The 27824-nt window shown below is 40.3% G+C and overlaps 1 protein-coding gene and 1 pseudogene across 1 annotated transcript in view; one reads left to right on the plus strand and one right to left on the minus strand.

Annotated features, from left to right (window-relative positions):
• The window catches only part of CFDP1 (craniofacial development protein 1), a 106345-nt gene that overhangs the window by 72047 nt on the left and 6474 nt on the right, over positions 1-27824 (minus strand). Inside the window, exons 2-5 of the mRNA XM_053608124.1 lie at positions 23612-23729; positions 21830-22049; positions 20512-20639; positions 9647-9766 (exon numbers count right to left, since the gene is read on the minus strand). Of these exons, the coding sequence (XP_053464099.1) occupies positions 9647-9766; positions 20512-20639; positions 21830-22049; positions 23612-23729 (586 nt within the window). The remainder of the gene's footprint in view (positions 1-9646; positions 9767-20511; positions 20640-21829; positions 22050-23611; positions 23730-27824) is intronic.
• LOC128597652 (single-pass membrane and coiled-coil domain-containing protein 1-like) lies at positions 12749-14309 on the plus strand (annotated as a pseudogene).

Below are 27824 nucleotides of genomic sequence, written 5' to 3' on the forward strand. Positions count from 1 at the left end.
CTCCTGCCCAAAATAGGCACTTTAGCCCAATAGATGAGAACACTAGATCAGAAAGAAGCCTTAGAGTCTAATCCAGGCTTGCCCTCTTCAGCAAGCTACTTAACTCCATAAGCTTGGTTTCTTTAGTTCTGTAACATGAGAGATTTTAGAGAAAATAAGTTGAATATTAGACCAATTGTGGAGTCAAGAGGATTAAGAATAAATTTCTGGAGAGCAGTGAATATACAGGTTTGAAGCTCTAGAGAAGGCCGCAGTGAAAGGACAAAGCAGAGAGAGAATCGCCGACATAGAAGAGATGGTTAGTTTAAGCTGTAAGGAGTAGATACTATTATTAGATGCTTAAAGAGAAGAGGCCTGTGAAATCTTGGGAAAACCCTAAATAAATACAGAAAAGACAGCCTTAGAAAGCTCAGGAAGAGGTATCCTGAGACAGCGTATCGTAATTAGATGATATACTATACTAGCAGAGAGTTGTGTGTGTGTCCCATTTTCCATTGCCAACTAATTTCCTCCGTGATAATAAAATGTAAGGAAAATAAAAGCCTTTGTCACAGGCCTTCCCTCGTATGCTGGGAAACACGGATCCTTTGCTATCAGTAAGGTGTTAAAAGTCCTACTTCAAAGGAAAGTATTTTTTTGAAATATTCTAGTTTTCAAGGGTAGACACTTCATAATCTAAGGCTTCACACAGCTGACATTCTGTCTGTCTCAGGCTGGCAGGATGCTGTGAGACACACAGCTGACCCAAGTTAGCCCACTAGGCAGGCTGGCTTCACCACATCAAGACTGAGAAATTGAGATCAGACTGGTCTAACACAGACTAAATTGGAATGACTCTCTGAACTGGTATCAAAAACTTGGATTTAGTTAACCCAAGCATAACACAGAAACATGCCTGGGAAGCAGAGAGATACATGTGGGTACTGTTCTAAAGGAAACTTCCTCCAATCTTTGCTTTGAAGCTAGTTACACTAGACAAGCGACCAAGTTCAAGAGCATTTTGTACATGGTATTCCTTGGATCTTTCTAATTCTCACTTCTGGACCAAACAAGTCATGTCATGCTCCTTCAGACTGCAGAGAAAACGCTTCCTCTTGTTTCTGCCTCCTGCAAGCACATCATCTCACAAGCACTCAGAACTTCAGGATCCCTGTTTAAAGCAGATGCCACTGCAAAGCATGAATTTTTCCTGCTCATCCTCAAATTAGCAAGGACTGAAATTATACCACATTTCAAATTCAAGAAAATGCTCAAATCAAAAGTTTGTGAATTTTCATGGTCCTAAACATCTAGAATTATTAGGTCTAAAGATGAATGTCTGTTTAGAATCTTCCATTTTCTCAATGATATGGAATTATTAGCCTAGTTTTACATTGTTTCAGCTTAAATTTATCATAGGTTCCCTTGAGTAACCTAGTTTTGGCAAGAATCCAGAGTTAAGTAACTGAATAGTTAAGTACTAGACTTTAGAGCAGACTGATTTTCAATCCCTAACTAAAATAATTAGAATACAGCTGCTCAGACACTCCCAAAAGAAAAATTCCCCAAACCAAATTAAAATATTTATCTAATATGAATCTTTCTGCATAATCATAAACATCCATGAAGTGGCAGCAAGTTGCCTTTGTCAGAACCTTGATCAGAACATGAGAGTCTGGTGGTTATGCTTGGGATGAATGACATTCTTCACTGACGTTAAAGTATTTTATAGTAACTTCCAACACAAAGGACCTAAGAGAGAAACAGCACATAGCATCTTCAAAGGATTAATATACAGTCCCTAAACTGGCTCACAGTTTCTCTCAGTGTTTATAAAATCAGATTTTTCCACTCAAACCCTTTTTAAAATTGAGTTAAATATATATATGTGGCCGGGCCCAATGGCTCACACCTGTAATTCTAGTACTCTGGGAGGCCGAGGAGGATGGATTGTTTGAGCTCACGGGTTCAAGACCAGCCTGAGCAAAAGTGAGACCCCCATCTCTGCTAAAAATACAAAAACTGAGGCAAGAAGATCACTTGAGCCCAAGAGTTGGAAGTTGCTGTGAGCTATGACACCACAGCACTCTACCCAGGGCAACAGCTTAAGACTCTGTCTCAAAAAAAAAAAAAAAAAATATATATATATAATTTACCATCATTAGCATTTTTAAGTGTAGAGTTTAGTGGTAATAAATATATTTATATTTTCCCCTTAATTCCTCCTCTCCTTCCTGGCCTCTGGTAACCACCAATCTACTACTACATGAGGTCCACTGTTCTAGCTCCCCTATATGAGGGCAAACATGTGATATTTGTCTTTCTGTGCTTAGCTTATTTAGCTTCACACAATGGCTGAACTCTTAAATGGTTGAGAATTAACTTTGATGATTTGCTATAGTATGGAGATTACCCAGAAGTAATAAGCAAACCTTAATTTATTTGTCCTACATTTGACAAATATAAAAAAAGTAACATTACCTTGATAAAAAGTCCATTTTTGGTAAAGGTTTTCAAAAAGGGGGAAATTTTAAGCCATAAGTCATAGAAAGGGTATGAAGATCCAGTTAATACAACGATCATGGAGAAAGAAATGTACAGCACTTATAACCCAAACTTAAGAATGCTTCAAGTTCCTGGGATCTTTGCCAAAGAAAAGCTGTCTTTTCAGGAGAAATTCTGCCCTCTAGTGTACACTAACAGAAGTTCAAACCCGTGACAAAGTTAACCAAACCATTTTCACCTCATTCCTAGAGCATGATTCTCTCCTTAAACAAAGGTCTTCACATCATTGTTCCCAAATCAATTTCTATTATTGTACTGAGTAAACTTCATGACAGTCACACTTCAAGTACCCATTCCATCCTCCTCTATACACTCAAGAAGAACTTAAAGCACATAACTGACTCATTTTTCACATCAATTCAGCACAGCCAAGGTCCTAAGAAATAAAAAAATCAACATAGGTCAGAGGTCTGATTGTGTGAATATCATAAAGAGATTCTGATAAAAAACTGGAAACATTTGCTCCCAACTGTGGCTCAATGAAATGCTCAATGCTCTTTATCAAAAAACAACATACAATACTAGCTCCCCTATATGAGGGCAAACATGTGATATTTGTCTTTCTGTCTTGCTGAATTTTATTTGTTTATTTTTTTGAGACAGAGCCTCAAGCTGTCATCCTGGGTAGAGTGCTATGGCATCACAGCTCACAGCTACCTCCAGCTCCTGGGCTTAAGTGATTCTCTTGCCTCGGCCTCCCAAGTAGCTGGGACTACAGGTGCCCACTAGAATGCCTGGCTATTTTTTGGTTGTAGTTGTCGTTGTTTGGCAGGCCCGGGCTGGATTCGAACCCGCCTGCTCTGGTGTATGGGGCTGGTGCCTTAGCTGCTCGAGCTACAGGCGCCAAGCATGCACTGAATTTTAAAACTTCAAAGCTAAGAATAAACAAAGTTCACATTAACTCACTTTTGAGAGGACTGGGAGAGATCAGACCATTAACTGCTCAGACATAAAGACTGTTAAACAAATAAAAAGCTCCTGGGGACTGGTCCAATGCGCAGAAGACTTGGCAAAGTATATAGCTAGCATTAACTGTCTTCTCAGTCTTTAGTCTGGGTCTTGTATCTCCACTACAGCAATGTGAAGAATTCTGTGTCTTCTATCTTTGGGGCAAACATTGCTAAACTTACACCACCCATGATGTTGTCTGAGACCCAGTGACAGGGTTTTCTTTTTTTTCACTCAATAGACCAAAACAAGACAAATACTACATGAGAATACAAATGATGTTTTTCACCCTTATTGCTTGGGTCATTTCCAACCTGTAAAGAAAAAGCTAAATAGTAGGCCCTAATACCTATGGGTGAGATTGTTAAGTTTTGCTGCTGTTGTTGTTTTCAAGAGATAGGGCTTCACTGTGTCTCTTAGGCTGAAATGTAGTGGCATAATCCTAGCTAACTGCAACCACCAACTCTCAGGCTCACATAATCCTTCTGACTCAGCCTCCCAAGTTGCTAGGACTGCAGGGATGCACCATCACGCCCAGCTAATCTTTTAGAAATACAGGCTCTCAAACTCCTGGCCTCAAGTGATTATCCCACTTCAGCCTCCCAAAGTGTTAAAATTACAGGCCTGAGCCACTGTTCTTGGCCAAATTATAAATTTTAATGAGACTAATCGTAGCCCATGCTGGAATAAAGTAAGCAGGAGATGTTGGGATGAAAGTAAGTAGTGTGGGACTGAAGCCTGGCCAGTTGGATATGGTGGCAGAAATGGGATGCAAGTAGCTGACAGTATTGGCAGTGAGGTCTGGGGAACAGGGGAAGAAGTGGATCAAGGTCTTGGAACGACAAGACCGTGGGAATTGAGACACACTAAAGTTTGTGCTTTTTACTAGCATGTGTAAAAGGAGAGTACTTTTTGCTGTCTGATTCCTGCCTCTAATTAAAATTGGGCTTACTCCATTCCCCAAACATAAACTTTGGCTTTTTATAGCCTAAGCAGTGTGCTATTTTAAACATGTAGAGGAAATGCATTTTCAGTTACAAACATTTGCTCCTCCAAATCTGCTCTTATTTCTGAATCTGTGCTTATCTTAGCAAAAGATGTGGGACAGGATGTTTTACTCTTCTGCTCTGGTTTTCCTTATTGCTTAAAACTGTTTAGAAAGAAGGAAAATAAATAAAGTGCTTCTGGTGGACAATTTTTATAAACTGAAGCAGCTCCTAAAATGAAAAAAATTCTATGGGGAAAATTTTTTACTTCATTAAGATATCTTTAATGTTAGATTATTTCTGTAAGTTATTCTCTTGAACAGACTTCCTACACCCTGCCTGTGGAATTTTCAGCAGATACTAACGCTTGCACTGATAAAATGTGCCCACTTGGCTCTCCCACACCAGCTGAATTCCTCTTGGCCCTGTCTTTTCTCAAGTACAATTATAATTGTAAAGTTTTTTGAGATGCATTTCAGAAAAATGAGCATATCAACCTGGAAGGTTATTCTGGATTTATTAAGAAATGCAAGTTATACTGTATCATAATTGTGTACAACTTTACGTACAAGCCTGGGGACTTTTTACTTGGCAGACTTATCCTTGTAATCTGTTACGCTCTATTAGAGCTTTCAAGGAAGCTGATTTTGATCAAATTTCACTTTCTCCTCCTTTATAAGGGAGACAGCAGTGCACTAATTTCCTGAAAAATATTTCACTTTAAGAGTTCCTGGAATAGGGCGGCGCCTGTGGCTCAGTTGGTAAGGCGCCGGCCCCATATACCAAGGGTGGTGGGTTCAAACCGGGCCCCGGCTGAACTGCAACCAAAAAATAGCCGGGCGTTGTGGCGGGCACCTGTAGTCCCAGCTACTCGGGAGGCTGAGGCAAGAGAATCGCTTAAGCCCAGGAGTTGGAGGTTGCTGTGAGCTGTGTGATGCCATGGCACTCTACTGAGGGCCATAAAGTGAGACTCTGTCTCTACAAAAAGAGTCCCTGGAATAGCTCCTGGTTGGCCCCTCCCAACACACCCTTCTCCATGTGGCTCTCTGCTCCAGGAACTGCACTGTACAGACAGTCTGATGAAGACTCTCCTTAAAATGAACTTAGCCAAACTTCTCTGAGCCCTCTTCTCAACCAAGCCTTGACAATGGCCCTGTGCTTGCTAGGCCTGCAGAGCCCTGTTTTAGCAAGAATCCTACTAAGCCAGTTTAGAAAGTATCCCCTAGCCTTGATGTCTGATCACCCCAGCTTGCCTTCACTGAGAATCCTGTTAAATCAAGTATGTTCAGCAAGAATCCCCCTACCTTTGACATTTTCTCTTAGTAATTTTCTATCCACTGGTACCCCACCCCCATTCTGCTATAAATCCATAGCTATCTTTGCTATATTTGGATTTGAGTCTTCTTTCCCCCTGAGAGAAAATCTTGACACTTATTGCAATAGTCTTGAATAAAGTCTTCCTCACTGTTTTAAAAAGCACCAGAATAAATTTTTCTTTAATAAGCTTCACTGAGCAATGGAGTGCTGCTCTGACAAGAGACTGGAGGGAGGTGGGAAAGAGAAATCTGGGTATTTATTACCCTGGTTTTCCTCAGGCAGTGGGTGGGGAGAGTCCCTCACTCAACTGAAGGTTTCAACTCCTGTCAGAAGGTCCATTTCACAGAACCCTCTGTTGTCCACTGCCACCAACTGCAGCCCCCCTCCCCTTCAGGCCTAGGGGTGGTAATGGAGTCTCATTATTACTCGCCCCAGGGATCTGCATTATTCCTATCCCTGTGGTTTTCCATCACTCTGTGAGTTATTAAATTCTCCTCAAAGCATCCTAATTTGAGGATGCCATCTGCTTCCTGCTGGGTCTCCCTAATACAGATATCATTTCAGCAGATTTCTTTATCTAGAAAGGCTACTAGCTCTTTCTAAGAAAGGTGGGCATGGATAAACAGACAGCAGAGAGATTTCTTTTTTTTTTTTTTTTTTGTAGAGACAGAGTCTCACTGTACCGCCCTCAGGTAGAGTGCCGTGGCCTCACATGGCTCACAGCAACCTCCAGCTGTTGGGCTTAAGCGATTCTCCTGCCTCAGCCTCCCGAGCAGCTGGGACTACAGGCGCCCGCTACAACGCCCGGCTATTTTTGGTTGCAGTTTGGCCGGGGCCGGGCTTGAACCGGCCACCCTCGGCATGTGGAGCCGGCGCCCTACTCACTGAGCCACAGGCGCAGCCCAGCAGCAGAGAGATTTCTATGAGTGAGTTAGTGACTGACATAGCAGACTTTGATAAGCAGCCACTTCTCCTGCATCTATTTTTATAATTCAGTAACACAGAATAATTTCTGCAACATATGGTTTCTTCTTATATTAAATAATATTTATTCTTAAAATAATCATCAATAGGGATTATTTTATGGCCCTTGGTAGAGTGCCATGGCATCACACAGCTCACAGCAACCTCCAACTCCTGGGCTTAAGCGATTCTCTTGCCTCAGCCTCCCAAGTAGCTGGGACTATAGGCGCCCGCCACAACGCCCGGCTATTTTTTTTTGGTTGCAGTTCTGCCGGGGCCGGGTTTGAACCCGCCACCCTCGGTATAGGGGGCCGGCGCCTTACCGACTGAGCCACAGGCGCCGCCCTTTACATACCTATTTTTATGGTTGTAATGGGACATAATATAGAAGGTGTTCCTTGTGATGGGTGGCAGTCAAGAAAGTCTGAAGACTACTGGTCTGAAGTGAACCCTTTCAACAATACACAGTGAATGTAAGGCTAAAAACATGGTGCATCAGCCTACTGCTTCACTTTTAAAAAAATAATCTCAATCCTCACTAAAAATACAGTTTATTACCCAATATGTTGGTAACTAAAATAAAAATTTTATGAAGCAGGCTAGGGGTAGTGGTTTGTGGCTATTATCCTAACACTTGGGGAGGCTGAGGCAGGAGGACAGCTTGAGTCTAGGAGTTCGAGACTAGCAACAGAGTGAGACCTTATCTCTACAAAAAACAAAAAAATTAGCCAAGTGTGGTGGCACGTGCCTATAGTCCTAGCTACTCAAGAGGCTGAGGCAAGAAGTTCACCAGACCAGGCATTTGAAGCTGCAGTGAGCTATGACTGAACCATTGTACTTCAGCCCTAGGTGACAGAGTGAGACCCTGTTCTCAAAAATCAAACACAAATTTTATGAAACAATATTTACTCTTGTTACATGGAATGTATTGTTGTATTTTCTTTTAACTGAGGATTGTAAAGCACAGCTTAAAAAGTGCTGGCCTAGGATGGTGCCTGTGGCTCAAGGAGTAGGGCACCGGCCCATATACGGGAAACCCGGCCTGGCCAAAAAACTGCAAAAAAAAAAAGTGCTGGCCTAGAGTATTAATAGGGCCAGGTCTGGAGAATGTTTTTCACATTACCATGAAGCTCTGCTCCTTCCTCACTGCTTTTATGTCATTTTCATAATGGTGACAAGAAGCAAAATCCCTTCCTTCTTAGGCTTCTGTGTAACTATTATGTGACTTCTGCCTCCTGGTAGCTTCGTGAGAAGAGAAATACCCTTAGTACAGAGAAGATAAAGATACAGAAGATGCAAATTTACCCTGGCATTCATTGCCATGACACTGGCTAAGCGCTGCACCTCCATGCAACTGCTTGCAGCTCACAGCCTGAGGACAAAGGGCAGGGAATGTGTGGAGCCAACATGGACAGGCTCCGGAAGATAAACCACCTCGTCTCCCTCAGTCCCCCAGCGGGACTGTGTGCCAGCTACTGCCAGCAGTCACCTGCTTGATAACCGCTCTTTAATGACTTCCTTCCTCTCTTTTGCCTCCCTACTGGGGCTTCCTGGCATCACCTTTCACATAAGGGACTTCCGCCAAAACCTTTGTTTCAGGGTCTGCTTCTAGGTAAATGCAACCTAAGAGAGCACACCAGCATAATACAGTGTTGTTTAGAGTCAGGGCTACAGGGGAGGAAATTCACACTCTGATAGGAAAATCAAGGCTCTAAAAAACATGTGAAACAAAACTTTGCTCCTCATAGCAATGACAGTTCCTTCTCTCCTATTTTCCAGGAGGGATGGAAGATGGAACAATCTCACTAAAGGATCACAAAAGCCAATTTAGGAAACACTGGGGTTCAAGAAGAATACAGACCTCCTCAAGGAGCCAGCTGGGTGGTCAGGGCTACCCACGGGATGAAGTCTAGGTTCATTTCTCTGTGGGCCATAGTGTTAGGCTTTTCTTATGTATTATGATGCTTTACTTCTCACATTCAGCTTAAGAAGAAAGAAATTTTTACTGCTTCTAAAGAGAAAGAATTCTAGTTATTAGCTGACAACAACTCAAACCAATATGAAAAACACATAGGGGTTGGCGCCTGTGGCTCAAGGAGTAGCGCGCCATCCCGTATGCTGGAGGTGGCGGGTTCAAACCTAGCCCCGGCCAAAAACCAAAAAAAAAAAAAAGAAAAATACATAGGGAAGGGCAATGCTTGTGGCTCAGTGAGAAGGGCACTGGCACCATATACCAAGGGTGACAGGTTTGAACCCAGCCCCGGCCAAACTGCAACAAAAAAATAGCGGGGCGTTGTGGCGGGCACCTGTAGTCCCAGCTACTCAGGAGGCTGAGGCAAGAGAATCGTCTAAGCCCAAGAGCTGGAGGTTGCTGTGAGCTGTGACACCATAGCACTCTACCAAGGACAACAAAGTAAGACTGTCTTTAAAAAAAAAAAAAAAGAAAGAAAGAAAAATACATAGGGAAAAAAACTATTACGTTCCTGACAAAGTGTTAAGAAAATTATTTGTTAATCACCTTTAACCTTTTTGGGTTACTTTGAGATCAAGGAGAATGGAAATACGTCCTCAATCCAAATCTTTACCGAGGAATTGCTGATATTTTCATTCAAAAATTATTACTTTTAAATGTAAAATTTATAATTTCAACTCTGTGGTCAACTCTGTAAACCAGGACTTATTCCAGGCTAGAATCAAACATGAAAACTACGGCTCATTTTCTTTTGCACCTTCTGATTTGGTAAATTTTTCAGCAAATGTAAAAAAGCAGCAGGGTAATTCCCTCTCAGGGAAGGAGTCACGAGAGCTACAGCTAAAGCAGGTCCTTGCACTAAAATCTGCTTTTCCAACATGTCGAGTACACCTGAGACCAAGATTTAAATACTCACCCTGACCCAGCAGGGAGTGACGGCAGAGCTGAAGGGACACTGGCCTGTGGTTTTTCTTTCTCATTTTGCTTGAAGAAGGATTTGGCTTCTTTAGATGTAGCATCCACTTCCTTAGTCACCCTGTGCCAAGGAAAGAGACATCAAGTTTACAAGAGGACTCATGAGAGAGAAACAAAGTTTTCATTAAATTTTGGCTGCTGAGCCTTAAGATTAAAGTATACTACAACAATTTTATATAGACATTTTCCCTAAAATGAGCAAATTAAACAAATAGTGTATATACATTTTATCTCTCTAAAATCCCCCCCATGACTTCTGTCAGCAGGAAACACACCCCAGCAGTCACTACTGAATCTCAGTCTGTGGCAGGTTACTGAAATGAAGGCTGAAAAAAGCCCTCACACTGTTCCTCACCCGTACATTAGTGCTCAGACTTTAAGAGCCAGTAAAAGTTGAGATGGGGAGGTCGAATTTGGGGAGAAAAACACTGACATTATCTCGAAGAGCAAAGCAACAGTATGAACAAATGAAAAACACTCTGCAGCACCGATCACAACTCAAAGATAAAACAATCCCTTAAAGCTGGCTAAATTAGTAGTAATTTAGGAATGGATGAAGGCCAATACGATCAAGAACTCTAACTCAATCTGAAAAAAATCGAGTCCTGAAGAAACAAATAAGGATATTTATGACCCCTGAAATTTCAGATAAAGAAAGGAGAAATGCCTAACGCCTGCCTAGGCTTGGCAGGGCAACACAAACATCCGAGGAATGCTGTTTAAATTCTACCAGCAGGAGAATCTAAGATGATAGTGTTCAACCGGGTCATCCAGAAAAATATTAGCCAAGAATAATGACAGGTAAATCCTATAAATTCCATCTTTAAGGAATGTAGGTCTCTATTCACCTTCTGGCCCTCCTTCTAGTACAAACTTTCTTTGGGTCACCTCATATGTCTCTCACTTCTGCACCTGCCACTGTGTCACATATACAGGTGGCACAGAATAAGAGTGAGATTTTTCTATTAAGAATCTTTACTAGGGGGGCGGCGCCTGTGGCTCAAGGAGTAGGGCACCGGTCCCATATGCCGGAGGTGGCGGGTTCAAACCCAGCCCTGGCCAAAAATAAAAAAAAAAAAAAAAAGAATCTTTACTAGGAAAGACCACTAAGTTAATCTTTAAAGGCAACTTTTAAAAATGGTTTCTCCACTACTCTCATTATGATACATTAATACATTAATGTATTAATACATTAGTATTACTCAGAGAATTGAATATAAACTGCTGAACCTCACACTCAAGCCCTCTGAAATCTGGCTTTTCTCTACATCAGGCTCAATTTGTGTCTCTCTACTCTCCCAAATGGACCTCTCAAAAATAAGAGGAAAAACGTAAATGATTAAAATATTGTTCGGTAATATTCCCTCCTTCCTTATTGACTAACAATGATGATATTTCCCTACCCCACTGATGCTGAGCTTTGCTGTCTGCTTCAAAGGCCAAGGCGATACTGGCTAACATGAGAAGAACAGAAGCTTTAAACATGCTCATGCTGTTTTACCTTCCCCCTTGAACGCCTCCTTTGAGTCATAAGAAGAGTTAACACCTCAAGTAGCTGCTGGTTGTGGATGGCAGAAGGGACACGTGCTGTAGACCCAAGCCTGACACGCAGAGCCGAGCCTCCATCAGCTGAACCCCAGATACCCAGAGGCACACAGCGACAGATAAATGCTTATACCTCTGAGGTTTGGGATGGGGGCTACACAGTATGACTGTAGCAACAGCTGATTGACACATTTACATTTTGTGAGTGAGAAAACAGAACTATAAAGGCTTAAGTTACTTAAGACTATCCAGAGATTAAGCAGGAATGCTACAGAGAACCCTATAGCAGGTAACGGTTTCCAAAGATGGATGTTACAAATTCACCATCCCTACAAGTTCTTCCAGAACCCTGAAACTACCCCAGGAAGAGGGGAGTCTATGTCACCATCTCTTGAAATTCAGTGGCCCTTTGTGGCTGCCTCAACTCACAGAACTCTGTCAAAGTGGCACTATAAAACTACTGAGGATAGCTGATGAAAGACGATTTAGCTTTCACTTCACTCTCTCTCATTCAAGAAAATGCCTTTGGAACTCTCAATTAGAACACAAGAAGTCTGGGCTGCTCTGTGAGAGACCACAGACAGACAGATGCCTGCGGCACCTGTTCTAACTCCCAGGTGTGTGTCAGACATGGGAGTAATGGTTCCAGACTTAGATATGCCTGACTACAGCTGCACAAGAGAGCCTTGTTGAGCCCAGCCACCCCTAGAGCTGCGACAAATGTTAATAAAGCAATTCTTTTTTAAGCTACTAAATTTTGGGATGATTTCTTAACACTATATATAGAAAATAAAAATAAACCCACATCCAAATCTCAGGCTTATGAAGAGTTCCAGAGTACCGGACTAGAAAGAGTTCCTTTAAATCTCCTTGCTCTGGGTAAAATCTGGGGCAGACCAGAAATGGCTAATGAAGAACAAGTAGAAACTTTAAGCTTACACAGAGCAGTCAGTCTGAACACACGTTTTATTCTCCACGTAAACCCTACCAAATAGTGGCAAATAAAAAAGATAAAATTACACAGGATAATGAGAAAAGGTATAATAGAAAAGAGATTCTCATCAAATTTTCTCAAAGTGGAAAGCAGACAGACAAGTAGTGGCTGGCTCTGGGTTGCATTTCCCAGGAACTTCGCTGTGGTCACGTGGAATGGCCAATGACCAGCAAGAAGGCTGATTAAATCGAGATACCAAGAACCTCTGAAGGTAGAGAAGAGAAATCAGGCTAAAACCAGCCGAAAGTCTGAGGTCCCCAAACCCACTCCAGCATCTCAAACCACAGCTACCCACCACCCCAGCCCAGCAGGAGCCACTACTCTTGGGAGAAATTAAAACCACAGACGTTCCAGACTCACAAAAGGCAGATCTGAAGTCTATTCTGAAAACAGAGGAATTAAATGCAAATCTATTTATTCACTCTTCCCTTGCCACAGGCAAGGCTACGGTTCTGGATGTCTGAGTTATAAAATGGAGCACTACCGGTCCCCGAAGGGGCCCCGCCTCTCCTTACTCCAGCCCTGGAGGTCTGAGGAAGGTTCCTCCAAAACTTTACCAGCTGGTGAAGCCAGCACTTGTCACAGTTCTGTCACCACTGAGCGCCATGGCATGCACCTATAGTTGCAGCTACTCAGGAGACTGAAGTGAGAACATCGCTTGAGTCTAGGAGTTTGAGTCCAGCATAGGCAACACAGCAAGAACCCATCTCTTAAAGAAAAAAATAAGAGGAAATATGAAGGAAGAATCTGTCAATTTTGCCTTTGACACTAGAAAAAGAAGGGTCATTGGAGCTAGATCTTAAGCAGAAAGTAGACCACAAACTCCAAGCTTTAGAAGTACAGTTAAAGAACTGGACACCGGGTGGCGCCTGTGGCTCAAGGAGTAGGGCACCGGTCCCATATGCCAGAGGTGGCGGGTTCAAACCCAGCCCTGGCCAAAACCACAAAAAAAAAAGAACTGGACACCACCAAGGATAATCTGACACAAAAATTTGGACATCCTAGTAAGACTCTGGCAATCCAAGCAGCCTGAGATGAGATGTGGACAGCAGTTCTGGCTCTCAAGTTCACTGCAATGGAATTGAATGTTTTATACAGCTATACCATTCAAGTATTTAACTGCTTGCACACTTACGTGCTTAAAAAGCTGCCAGACCTGGTGAGAGGTCTTCCCACCTTAGCCTCTTGCTTAGTCAAGAACAAGCACATTAAAGTTGTGAGGGAGTCTGTGCAGGGGAGTGTGGGCTGCAAGAAGGAGGTATCCCAGCACTCTGTACCTTCTTCATTGCACGTGGGAACAAGGTAGGGCCTCTGCTGCTAAAGTATACTGATGTACATCAGGGACATCGGGTTCCTGATGACTGACATGGTGAGGAACCCGGCTTCACAGCATGGCTTGCTGAGGGCTGTTCAGATCACTGAAAAGGGGAAAGCAGTGAGAACCCCTGAAGAGCAAAAGTCATCCCTGAAAGAGTTGATACCTGTCAACCTACAAACTACCCAGGGATTTCAACTTCTAGTCATTTATCATGTGAGGTGATGTTAAAGAAATGATGACAATTTGATATAATAGATAATTTCTGTATCACCATGTAAAAAATGAAGAAGCTCTTTGTGTCATGATATGAAGTTATCACCAAGATGTATTGTTGCTTTAAATATTTATTTCCAAGATGTATTTGTAAGTGGAAAGGGGGGGCAAAAAAACAAATATGTATATGGTGCATATTAGTTTATATATCCATAAACAACTTCTGCAGAGATACATAAGAAAGTCGTATTAGTCACCATACGAGAGAAAACTAAGAGGCCACAGGGCAAATATAAGAGAAAGTCTTTTCACTGTTAGTCCATTTTGCACATTTTGAATTTTGAACCATGTGAATGTACTACCTAGTATAAAACAAGCAATAAAAAACACCTAAAAAAAAGAAAAAGAAAAAAAGACAACTTGCTTTGTTTTTTTCTCATGGCACCTTTGTCTATGGCAAACAAATCTTACTTTGTAAACCTATATCTTACTCTCACTTTGTAAACCTATCTTTCTCTTCCTCAATAAACTTTAAAAAAGAAAAAAAAAAAAAAAGGAGCACTACCTAATGTGTATTGCACTTGCACCAATAAGAAACACATATGTCCTGCATTAAGTTACTGAGCTGCTGAGTCTGTTATCCTAGCAAAGCCTAGACGATCCTATTATGTTAATTCAACTAATATGAATTTCAGAAAAAGAGGAAATAGGGGGAAGTTATCAATGACAAAATTTCCTAGAAGTGAAGGATAAGTTTCCACAAAAATAGTCACAGCACATTTGATGTAGCAAATTTCAAAAGACCCACATCAAGGCACATCACTGTGAAATTTCAGAATGTTGGTGACAGAAAACATGAAAATCAAGTAGAAATGGCCCAGGTCACAGGAAAAGGAAAAGCAGCCAGTATGTAACATCTTTGTATTTGCTTTTTACTAGTTTTCCTATAGGACTGACAAGCCTTGGCGCAGCCAGCTAAGACAATTAAGCATTTTCTGAAAAGCAACCTACATCCAGGCACTGTCGGATGTTGAACATATTTTTAAAAATATGATATAGCCTTTCACAGTCCAGCAGAACAGCCAACCATGAAAATAAGTCATGACAACGCATGACATATAGTTAAGCAGCAGGAACAAAGCATGGAAAAAGTACAGTCTGTGGGATTCTCAAATTTCTTAGTTTGAAAGTCCTATCCATAGTTACAGGTGATACCGGTGTATTTCTCTCAAGAACTTCAGTAACTGACAAAGTGATATTAGCAGATTATTCTTCAGTGATAGTCTGCCTGGAAGAACTTCACTTTTAATGAGCACTTAAGAGATTCAGCTATCAAAATATCTTAAAGTAAGAGAACAGTTAAATTATAGACCATCTCTACAACGTAAGAGGGAATCCTGAAAGGAAAAGGCCCATTTTTTTTGCAATAGTTAATCTAAGTGTTCTCAGAAGAAATTCCACTTTAACTTCATTTTCACTGACTCAGGACTTCCAGAAAGCTCTGGAAGAGCTTCTACTTTGAGTAGAAACTTTCCATGACAGGCCTTTTCCTAAACATGAATCGTTTAAGGAAAATCTGAGCTAACTGGTTAGCTCAGAAATATACTATTTCCCTCATTCCCCAAGGTTAACAAGCTATACGTTTTTCAAGTGGGGAAAAAAACAAAATGGCAAAACCCCCAAATTTAACAACTAAAACATAGTTAGAAAAAACTGAAAGACTAACTTTGTGCTAACACGACCTTACGCTTATACTTAAAAATTCTTCCCAGTCATCACTAGCTCTTTCTCAAATTTCTTAAAGATGTAGTAATGCTCTTAACTTGATACAAAGATAAGAAAGAAAAAACAGAATAATGACATCAAAAAATCAAAAGATATGCTCAAACCCACACACCAAATCTGTATCTGGTTATTAATGAAAATTCAGATCTCCTAAGTTCTCTCACAAGAGTTTCTTATAAGACTTAAATTTAAGTGTAAATAATTTAAATTAAAAAAAAAAAAGTCCTGGCACTATGCCAACTATTAAAAGATTCTTGTTTTCTTTAGGGGGAAGGAGTTACAGAGAGAGAACTTTTGTCATGTTATACGTGTTACATATTTCTGTAACATAATTTTTATAAGTAATAAGCCTGTACTTTTAAATATAAAGTACTTCTATATTTAAATATTCACATTAAGTATTCAAATATTAAATAATTGTTTATATTAAACACTAAAATATTTATATTATATAAATGAAATATGTATGTGTGATAGTATGTAATTTATAGAAAATTCCCATATTCCCCTTGTTTTATTTTTGATAAAGACTTGGGGCTACCCCCTTCTGACAAAAAAATGAAAACAGCAGATTTTCTAAATACCTATCAAGTATTTAAAATTACCATTCACTTGCTTTAAAAATGAAATAGGATGCCAGGCATGGTGGGTCACACCTGTAATCCCAGCACTCTGGGAGGCTGAGGCGGGTGGACTGCCTGAGCTCAGAAGTTCCAGACCAGCCTGAATCAGGGCAAGACTCCATTTCTAAAAAAAAATAGTTGGGCATTGTGGCAGGTGCCTGTAGTCCCAGCTACTCAGGAGGCTGAGGCAAGAGAATTACTTGAACTCAAGGGTTTGAGGTTGCTGTCAGCTACAATGCCACAACACTCTACTGAGGGAGACAAAGTGAAACTCTGTCTTAAAAAAAAAGAAAAGAAAAAGAAGTAGGAAAATACAAAATATTTAATTTGATTAGAAATGTAATGATTTCTCATAGTAACAGCAATTGACCAGCTTTTCATACTCTTTATGTAGGCCACTAGCAAAGTTACAAATAAATCTTTAGATATGCTACATGTCACATGGAAAGAAATTTAAGCCAAGAAAAACTTCTAAAAACTTTTAAACCTATATTCTTAATGGTACACTAATACACTTTATATCTTATTTTTATGGGATTTTCAAACCATTGAAGGTTTACTGTCAGTGTTCTGCTACCCCCTACTGGACAACTCAATAGCTTCCACTATGGTTTCTGGGATTACACTAATCCACATCAATAACTATTTAATGGATCCGCAAATAATTAATTGCCAAAGAAAAGGATGCCTTACAATGGAGAATTCTGGAAGATACTGCTTTCAGTGGTCTAAATTATCATCACCAATACTGGGTGGAAAGATGGAAAGCATCCTCAATGTAGTATTTCTGTCTAACACAGTGGTTCTCAACCTGGGGGTTGCGACCTCCTTTAGGGGTCACCTAGTATCAGATATTTACATTACAATTCATAACAGTAGCAAAATTACAGTTATGAAGTAGCAATGAAAATAATTTTATGGTTGGGGGTTAGCACAACATAAGGAACTGTATTAAAAGGTCTGGCATTAGGAAGGTTGAGACTCAATGGTAACGTGATTAATCTGAAGCTAATAATGAAACAATGTAACAATCCAAACTGAGGAACTTTATGTAATGCAAATAGCCTGGACTCAAAAAACCCCCCAAGGGTGGTGCCTGTGGCTCAGTGAGTAAAGCACGGGCCCCATATACCAAAGCTGGCGGTTTCAAACCCGGCCCCAGCCAAACTGCAACAAAAAATAGCCGGGCGTTGTGGTGGACGCCTGTAGTCCCAGCTGCCCAGGAGGCTGAGGCAAGAGAATCGCCTAAGCCTAGGAGTTGGAGGTTGCTGTGAGCTGTGACGCCACAGCACTCTACTGAGGGTGACAAAGTGAGACTCTGTCTCTAAAAAAAAAAAAAAAAAAAACCCAAAACCCAATGCTGTGAAATATAAAAAAGGCTTGAAAATAATTTTTTTTTTTATTGTTGGGGATTCATTGAGGGTACAATAAGCCAGGTTACATTGATTGCAATTGTTAGGCAGAGTCCCTCTTGCAATCATGTCTTGCCCCCATAAAAGCTTGAAAATAATTTTAAGTTTAAGGAGGTTAAAAAGACAAATGCAAAAAGAAAAGACAATGTAGTATTTAATCTTGGATTGAACAAGAAATAATAGCTATAAAGAACATTACTGGGATAAGAGGAGAAAATGTTGAAAACAATCATTTGTGTATAGTGTTACTCAAAGTGCAGGTCCAAGGTAAAATGGGTACAGAAATTGTACTTAGAAACTTGTTTGGCAATGAAACATGGTCACAATATTCAAGACATCATCAGTGGACTCAATGCATTAAACAGAGCATAGATCAATTCCATCACTGTCAAATTTGCAAGGTGAGTCATATGCTATGAAATTGTATATCAGTCATAGTAAGACATAATGTGTGAGATACTCAAAGATATTCCTGATACTCAGAAGTTATTTTGTCAACTAAAATCCAAAAATATAAATAAGCATTTATTTTCATAAGCTAGGCTAGAGAGCAGTGTGTGATCATAGCTCAATGGAGCATCAAAATCCTGGGCTCAAGCAATCCTCTCACCTCAGTTTCCTAAGTAAAGACAGAATCTCACCCTGTTGCTCAAGCTGGTGTCTAACTCCTAGCCTCAGGCAATCTTCCTGCCTTGGCCTCTCAAAGTGCTGGAAATGCAGATATTAGCCACTATAGCTGGCCATAACTTGTTATTTTTATAGTCATTTTAATTTTTAAAATTTATATGGGTTGAGCATCCCAAATCAAAAAATCAAAAATGCTCCAAAATCCTAAACTTTTTGAGCACCACAACATAATACTCAAAGGAATGATCACTGAACTGTTTGAATTTCATATCTGGGTTATTCAATCAGCAATATTACAAATACTCCAAAATTAAAAAAAAATCCAATATCTAAGTGATACTCAACCTAAAGTTTAAAATTAGTAACTAAATTAAGAAAGTAAATTGGTGGCTCGGCACCTATGGCTCAAGCGGCTAAGGCGCCAGCCACATACACCTGAGCTGGCGGGTTCGAATCCAGCCCGGGGCCTGCCAAACAACAATGATGGCTGCAACCAAAAAATAGCCGGGCGTCGTGGTGGGCGCCTGTAGTCCCAGCTGCTTGGGAGGCGGAGGCAGGAGAATTGCTTGAGCCCAGGAGTTAGAGGTTGCTGTGAGCTGTGATGCCATAGCACTCTACTTAGGCTGACAACTTGAGGCTCTGTCTCAAAAAAAATAAAAATAAAATAACATTGGTATTATTTCCTAATTTACTGATGACAAAAAAAGCCTTCGTAGATGTTTCTGTAAAGAAAACACACCTTTTCTCAATGCAGCAGCAGTAGTTAACCACATAACAGAAATGATTCCAAAATATGACCCTTCATATATAATTGAGTATCTATCTCCTATCTGAAATGCTTGGGACTAGAAGAGTTTCAGATTTGGGAATATTTATATTATACTTATTGGTTGAGCATCCCTAATCTCAAAATCTGATATCTAAAATGTTCCAATGAGCTTTTTTTCTTTTCTTTTCTTTTTTTTGAAACAGTCTCACTCTCTTGCCCAGGCTAGAGTACTGTGGCATCAGCCTAGCTCACAGAAACTTTAAACTCTTGGGTTCAAGGGATCCTCCTCACTCAGCCTCCCAGGTAGCTGGGACTATAAGAGCCACCACAATGCCTGGCATATTATTCAATTTTTAATAAGGATGGGGTCTTCCTCTTACTCAAGCTGGTCTGGAACTCCTGAGCTCAAGGGATCCTCCCACCTCAGCCTCCCAGAGTGCTGGATTCAGACATGAGACTCCGGGCCTCCAATGAGCATTTTCTTTTAGCATAACGTCAATGCTCAAGAAGTTTCAAATTTTCAAGCATTGTGGACTTTTAGAGTTTAGGATAGGGATACTCAACCTGTACAGAGTTTGGTTTTGGATTATGCACTGCCAAAATTTCAGGGAGTTCTATGCAGAGATGTTTTGGCTCATATTTCATAGTCAAGGAAAGTAATAAAGGGAGAAATGGGCTGGCTGCAGTGGCTCATGCCTGTAATCCCAGCACTCTGGAAGCGGGAGGATTACTTGGAGGCCAGGAGTTTGAGAACAGCCTGAGTAAGAGCAAAACCTTGGTCTCTACAAAAAAACAGAGAAACAGGCCAGGCGCGGTGGCTCATGCCTATAATCCTAGCACTCTGGGAGGCCAAGGTGGGTGGATGCTAGAGCTCAGGAGTTTGAGACCAGCCTGAGCAAAAGTGAGACCTTGCCTCTAAAAATAGCTGGACATTGTGGTAGACGCCTATAGTCCCAGCTACTTGGGAGGCTGAGACCAGAGAATCACTTCAGCCCAAGAGTTTGAGGTTGCTGTGAGTCATGACATCATGACACTCTACTGAGGGTGACAAAGTGAGACTGAGTCTCAAAAAAAAAGAAAAACAGCTTCTCAGGAGGCTAAACCAGGGGGATTGCTTGAGCAGGAGCTGGAGGTTGCAATGAGTTATGATAACACCACTGCACTCTAGCCCAGGCAAAGAGAAGGACCCTGTCTCTCCTCAACCCCTGCCCCCCCAAAGGGGAGAAATGACTTATGCAAAGTCACAAAACATGGCAAACAGCAAGTGGAACCAAATACTTAACTCCTACATGTCCTTGTTTCTGTCTAGCTCATCATTTCATAAAACTCAAAAACTACATTAACCATGTGTGAAAGGACCTTTCTCATGTTCCCTGATGACTTATAGAGCCATAGTTGAGTTCAAATCTCTTTCCCAAAATATCTTAATAGGTTGGAATGAAGATAGATGGCTAACACCATTTATAAAGATGCTCATTTTTAAAAGCACTACTTTTCAAAGTTTGTGAAGGTCTCCTTACCTCACTTCCTCACCAGCAAAATCAAATACTTTGGTGATTTTCACTTTTTCTGCTTCTTTAGGTTTCTCTAGCTCTTCTGCTTTGTCCAACAATTTACTTGAACTTGTCTCTTCAGTCTCCTCTCCTTTCTATGAAAAACAAAAAACAAAAACAAGAAGTATAATCAGTTTCACCAAATGATGAAACCTAAAGGAACCATCTAAACATGCTGTTTATGGTTGTTCTTAAATACAACAGAACCGGGTGGTGCCTGTGGCTCAGCAGGTAGGGTGCCAGCCCCATATACCGAGGGTGGTGGGTTCAAACCTGGCCCCGGCCGAACTGCAACTAAAAAATAGCTGGGCACTGTGGCGGGCGCCTGTAGTCGAAGCTACTCGGGAGACTAAGGCAAGAGAATCGCCTAAGCCCAGGAGTTGGAGGTTGCTGTGAGCAGTGTGATGCCATAGCCTTCTACTGAGGGTGATAAAGTGAGACTCTGTCTCTACAAAAAAAATACAACAGAACCTCCTTATTTGACCAGCTCCTTGAGTTGACCTAATTTCAAAGACTGGACATGCACCACATGTATGTATCAGCGCAATAGGCCTCGTTTCTGATGGTGACCATCTCCACATGCTAAACAGTTTGTTACAGTCTCTTGGGTAATTAAATTACAGAGGTTCTATTGTACTTCCTCTCTAATCAGTTAAAAACCTATTGGAAATTTATTTGGTTAGTAAGGCCTATTTTCCTACTAGAGGGAATCCTTTGCTTTTCACTTAGTAGTTTCTATTAAAAGGCATCCCCTTACCTAATGTGCACAATGTGAGGGTGTTCAGCATGCCCGCTGTGTGAAGGGTTCAAGTACAACTTGAACTTTACCTTAGAAATGAAAACAGCGTAACCTAAACATTTGCACCCTCATGTCAATCCGAAACTTAAAAAAAGGAGGTCTAAGGCCAGGCACAGTGGCTCACGTCTCTAGGAGGTCAAAGCAGGTGGATTGCCTGAGCTCACAGGTTTGAGGCCAGCCTGAGCAGGAGTCAGACCCCATCTCTAAAAATAGCTCGGTGTTGTGGCGGGTGCCTGTCGTTCCAGCTACCTGGGAGGTTGAGAAAAGAGAATCACTTGAGCCCAAGAGTCTGAGGTTCCTGTGAGTTGTGATGTCACAGCACTCTACCAAGGGCAACAAATGAGACTATGTCTCAAAAATAAAATAAAAGCGTCTAGTCTGATTTCTATTGTAAGCTGTGAATCTTAATTTATAATTTTAACAAAAAAGTCTAATTGGGGAATTTTGAGTATTTCTAGAGGCATTCATCTCAAACTCTCATTTTACCTTAGCTTGCGTAGTTGGTGGCACCTGCGATTTTGGTCCCACGTCGTTGAGGAAGCTGGCCCAGAGTTCATCCTCCTTCTTTCTCCTTGCATCCTCTGATCCGAGGCCTTTTTCCTGCTCTGCAGCTTCATCTTCTTCCTCACTGCTACTCCCTTCGGATTCTGCACTGGCATCCTCCTCCTCCTGTTCTTCTAGTAAGAGGCCACCTTGTTTTCTCTTCCTATTCATCAACAGTCACAAGGAAAAGGAAAGACAAGTCAGACAATGCAAAATGATTTCAACGACCCCTTTCTCAACACCAAACCTAATTTTGCAAACCTGAAAAGAATTTTAAATCTGGGACTACTGATTTAATGTACTGGGGGTATAGGAGAGGTCAACTGAAATTTTAGAGAAGAAAAAAAAGAATTAAGCTCTGTTAGCATCCCTAGTCACTAAGACTCAAAATATAGTGTTCTCCTTCTACCTCAGGACTAGCTATTTTCACCAAGAAATCACCTAAAATCACCTCACAGAATTCATCTGTTCAGAAAAAACATTCTAAAAATATATGACACACACCAGATATTTCTGACTTTTAAAAACCACTCCATTGGGAGAACAACTTCTATTGAGAAAAGCCTCAAATTTATTTGCACTATTTCTTCCAAGAGTTTTCAGGGAAAAAGACATCAAAGTTTCTTCCCATTTTCTGAGGAAATGAAGGCTAGAATACAGAAAACTCAAGGATATAAGAAGTAACCCCAAAACTTGTAGGAGTAATTGCTTCTTAGACTATTTTGACTTCAGATGAATCATCTAATATCTCAAATTCTCTTTTTCCTTTTCATGAACTGTAATCTGCTTTTTCCTTCAATGTCTAAGAAAACAAAAACGGTAAAAGATTTCTACGAAAGCCTTTATCTGAGTTAAAACCTGTCAGAATTTTCACAATTTTTGGTGGGATTATAATTCCAAAATAGGGCTATGGAAAGCAATTTGCTAATATCTATTTTTTAAAAACTTAAGTGCAAATAACCTCACATCAAGCAATTCTGCTTCTACAAATTTCACGTGTATACTCACTCATACATGCAAACAGACACATACAAAGAATATTCACTGCAGTCTTACAATCCATACATCCTTCAATATGAGAATGCTTAAATAAAGTAAGGCCTGTTCATATAATACAATGCAGTCATTGAAAAGGAGGAGGGACTTCTAAATGTACTAAATCTCCAAGATGGGAAACACTGAAAGTCCGAAATAATAGGCAGAGTATGCTACTATCTGTAATTGTAATTTTCTTTTTTTAAACACAAGGTCTCATTATGTTGCCCAGGTTGACCTTGAACTCCTGGGCTCAAGTGATCCTCCTGCCTCAGCCTTTTGAGTCGCTGGGACTACAGGCACATATTATCACAGGCTATTTGTATTTTTTTTTTTTTTTAAATAGGGAACATACACATATATGCTTGCATACCCAACAGAGTACCTCTGGTAACATAGAGGCAAAAGCAATCAGGGGCTAAGAACAGGGTATATTTTTTTAGCAATTAGATTTTTTGTTTTACCTATGTATACATATTACCTACTATAATTTTCTTCAATTAAAGATCAAAATTTTTTAATGCTTGCCAGAGACCAAGAATTTAATCTTAAAATATCAACAAATAGTTCCCTCAAAAAGAAAAGGGTTTAGAAACCCTGGCAATAAGAAATTATCACAGACTAATCTTAACCATCAGAATGGTTGTGACAGCAGCCCCTGACTTCTAAGGGCCTGGAGGGTAGCATCACCTGGCTGGAGTGCTCTGAGCCTTTCTCCTTTTCCCTTTGGTTTTCTGTGTCTGCTCTTCACCATCCACTTCATCTTCCTTCACTAATTCATTTACATCATCTTCACTATACTCTCCACCTGAAATCACATAACAGAGTGGTCAGACAGGAATACAGGTTTCATATCAAGATGATACATTTTCATTAAGAATAAAGACTTTCACATCAAGATGAGACATTTTCATTAAGAAAAAAGTCTAATACTTCCTCCTAATCTTCACCTAACTAAACATCACTTCCTCGGGGAAGCTTCCTTGCCTCTGAAGACTAAACTAAGTTCCATCATCTAGGCTTCCATGGCAGTCCATCTTTCCCCTCCATAACTCATCCTACTTATATTTTAATGTTTGCAATTTCTGCTATGTCTACCTGCCCCAAGAGCATGAATCCTGATTGTCTTGATTTGTAAGCATTTGCTGAATGAATGAATGGAAATTCCAATTCTTTTAATGGACTTCTCTAAGGAAAAAAAAAAGACATGTTCCACCTCATCTTGGTATCTTTTACAACTAACCAAGATACCTAATACTGTCAATAAAAGAGGTTAGAAAGAAATCTAACGCCTTCCCGTTAAACACAGCACAAAGAACAAACATGTTTGTGTTCCATCTTCAGATAGGGACTTTCAGGGGGCCCCAACAAAACAGTGCTGCCTGGATGCCCACTCTTCTTACCCTCTGGAGATTTGACTATCTTTTTTCTCCCTTACTTCATGTAAATTTTCATTGAAGTACACACTCCAAAAAGCAGACATATCTAATGCACAGCTCAATGAAATAACATACAGTGAACATGCTTGCATAACCAGGACCCAGACTGAGAAACAACACATGACCAGCACCCCAGAAAGCCCTGCGCCACTCCAAAGGGAAACACCATCCTGGCTTCTGACATGCCAGATGAGTTATGTGTGTTTCTGAACTTTAAACTAACAGAAGCCTACGGTATGTACTCTGCCATGTCTGGCTTCTTTCACCCGACACTGTGTTGGAGAGAGTCGTCCATATTGTTGCATGTAACTAGTTTATTCATTCTTATTCCTAAATAGTATTTAATTGTATACCCATGCAACAATTTATCCTTTCTACTGTTGATGGACATTGAGGTTGTTTCCAGTTTGCAGCCATTAGAAACAGTAATGATTTGATATTCCTGTACATCCAATCCACCTTTGAATACTTCACTCATAATGAACCAATGACCACCAGACACTTGAGGAAAGCCTCTGATATCAAAGGAAAGACTTAAACAGAAAGGAATATACAGAAACAGAATCAGTACAGGTAACGGGCGGAAAAACTAAAAATATTTTTAAAAAACCTTTGGCATTAATATCCTCAAAGAGATAAGAGAAACTGTGTCATTCATGAAATAAAAATAAGACAATTTTTTATAATTTCAGAAAACAAAACAAGAACATCTCATGAAAACTGAAAACTGAAAGATTAAGCATTTAAGGCCTCTTTAGTGAAACTGAGCCAATTATAAGGGAAAAAAAAAAAGGAAAGGAAAAGCATTTGAGGCTGTGGGCACAGAAAATGTAAGGGTTCCAAAATGGAAACCAGTTTGGCATCCCCAAATACCAAGGGTCGAGTTCAGTGCTTCATGAGGTCAGGTATGAGTTCAGGGTTGAGACGGCAGTATGCACACAGGAATGTAATTTTGTTTCCTCCTGGAAGCCCAAGTAAAACCACTACCGCAAAGAGACTTTTCAAAGATGTAAAATGCTGGAAGAATAGGCAAGGAGAAAACAGCAACACGTTTCTGGAACCTGAAGCGCAGGCAGTAAACTGCTTGTAAATCTGGAGAAAGTAAAAGCTCAAGCTGATAAGGGCAGTCTCTGGGTTACAAATGAGATAGGTTCTGCAGGTTTTAAAGTTGAATTTGTATGTAAGTTGGAACAGGCACGTTTACCTATCACCTGTAACAGCCTCCATTTGTTAAGTTGTATGTTTGTAACACGGGGACTACCTATATACAATGCAGAACCCTCAAAAGGCATAGGAACCAACAGTACCAGCTACTTCTGGAACCAGGGTGAGGGTAAGCCCCCAAAGTGAGGAAAGCTATAAAAGAAGCAATTAGAACCCCTTATTCCTCCACAACTCTAAGCCACCAGCGACCAGCTCTGCCACAGCATTAATCCCCACCCCCCCAAGCAAAAATCTGAAGGGTTTACCTGGAGGAGTCCCCACTGGACCCGGGGGTGACAAGTATAGTTGGGGCTGTAGGTGCTCTAATGGTATCAGGAGCATTAAGTGAGCAACAGGAAAATTAAAGCTAAATACTAAGACCCCCAATGGTATTGCCCTTTCCTTACACAGCTACATTTTGTTTACTACTCACATTTTCAAAGCCATATTTACAAATGTGATAAATCTATAAAGAAAAGCCAGGCACGTGGGAACGTCTAAGGTACTAATATTGTAGTTCTTAAACTGGGTAGTGGCTAGTAGGTAGTATCCGTTTGAATAACATTCTTTATTTAATTTTATTTTTTGAGACAGAGTCTCACTATGTCACCCTCAGTACAGTGCCATGGCGTCACAGCTCATAGCAACCTCAGACTATCAGGCTTAAGTGATTCTCTTGTTTCAGTGTCCTAAGTAGCTGGGACTACAGGTGCCTGCCACAACACCCGGCTATTTTTTTGTTGCAGTTGTCATTGTTGTTTAGTTGGCCCAGGCTGGGTTTGAACCCGCCACCCTCGGTGCATGTGGCCGGTGCCATAACCACTGGGCTACAGGCACCGAGCCAAATACCATTCTTTAATCTATATATATGACTCTCTCTATATGTATCATATTTTTACAAATATAAGAAAGCTAGGCACAAAATAATATAAAAGCATGCCATCACTGAATAATGGTTATTCACTCAGTGTTGACTGTAATAACAAAAATTACAAACAGCTCAAGTTTTCCAGCAATAAGCAACTGAAAGACCATACATGGTGCATCTAAATGATGGAATATCACATACATTACAGTGGAATGTATAGGATTTTTATTTATTTAAATTCAGGATATAGTGTTAAGTTAAAGAGAAAAAAGGAGGAGAAAGGCAAAAGAGCAGTATATGGAATATGCCAACTTTTGACTAAGAAAAAGGAAAAATTAAGCCTATGTTTACACATCCGTTTGTTCATATGTGGGGAAAAGCAACACTGGAAGGACAAACAAGAAACTAATGAACACAGCTGCCTATAAGGGCTAGCGTAGAACAGGGCAAAGGAGGCAAACGGGGTTAAGGAAGAGTTGTATCTGTCTTTTCCCACAGAACTTTGAAAATCTCTTAAATTAAGAAGTCTGAATAAACAAATATAACTGCATACCAAAATGAAAGGATTTATTCCACAGACTTTAAAAACATAATATTTTGACTGTATATCTCTATCAAGATGCATTCTAAAGACAAAAAGTTCTACATTCTACATCTTGTAGTAACATCAATATTGGTATTTTGAAACCATTTCCTTTATATTATCGGTGAAAAGCAATTAAGTTAATCATGATATAAATCTAGATTTTACAGAGTAAGAGAAATGACATACAATTGTAAAATCAAAGAAATTAAGTGAAAACGTTAAAATTGAATTTAAAATATTTTATGAACTCTAACACTCAGAATATAAATATTTGCTAGCTTTATCCACTGAAATGGCACAGAAACAAGTTGCTCTAATAGCAATGAGCATTTCTAAAGTTCAGCTTGCATTCTTTGATATGATGTATCAAGAAAAGAGGTCCCTAATTCAGGTCAGTTAATTTCTGTCTGAAGGGAGGAAAGCACAAGGTGAAACCAATACATCTTTGTCCCAGACAGCCAGGAAGTTACTTAAGAATAATAGAACAAGTTAAAAGTTGTGATATAGGATTTGGCTTGAAAGAGCATCTAGTGGACTTGAGCATTAAAAGGAGTAACTGTTAGGAAACTAAAACACACCAGACCAAAAACAATGTGTGAGCTCTTTGTGATATCCAAAAAAAGAACACACAGAAAAAACATTTTGTACCATTTTAGCTATTAAAATTACTTTCTGAGGCTTGGAGCCCTTAGCACAGTGGTTACGGCACCAGCCACATACACCAAGGCTGGCGGATTTGAACCCAGCCCGGGCAACTGCAACAACAACATAAAAAATAGCTAGGTGTTGTGGCGGATGCCAGTAGTC

Source organism: Nycticebus coucang, chromosome 2, assembly GCF_027406575.1.
Source record: "Nycticebus coucang isolate mNycCou1 chromosome 2, mNycCou1.pri, whole genome shotgun sequence".
Lineage (NCBI taxonomy): Eukaryota > Metazoa > Chordata > Mammalia > Primates > Lorisidae > Nycticebus > Nycticebus coucang.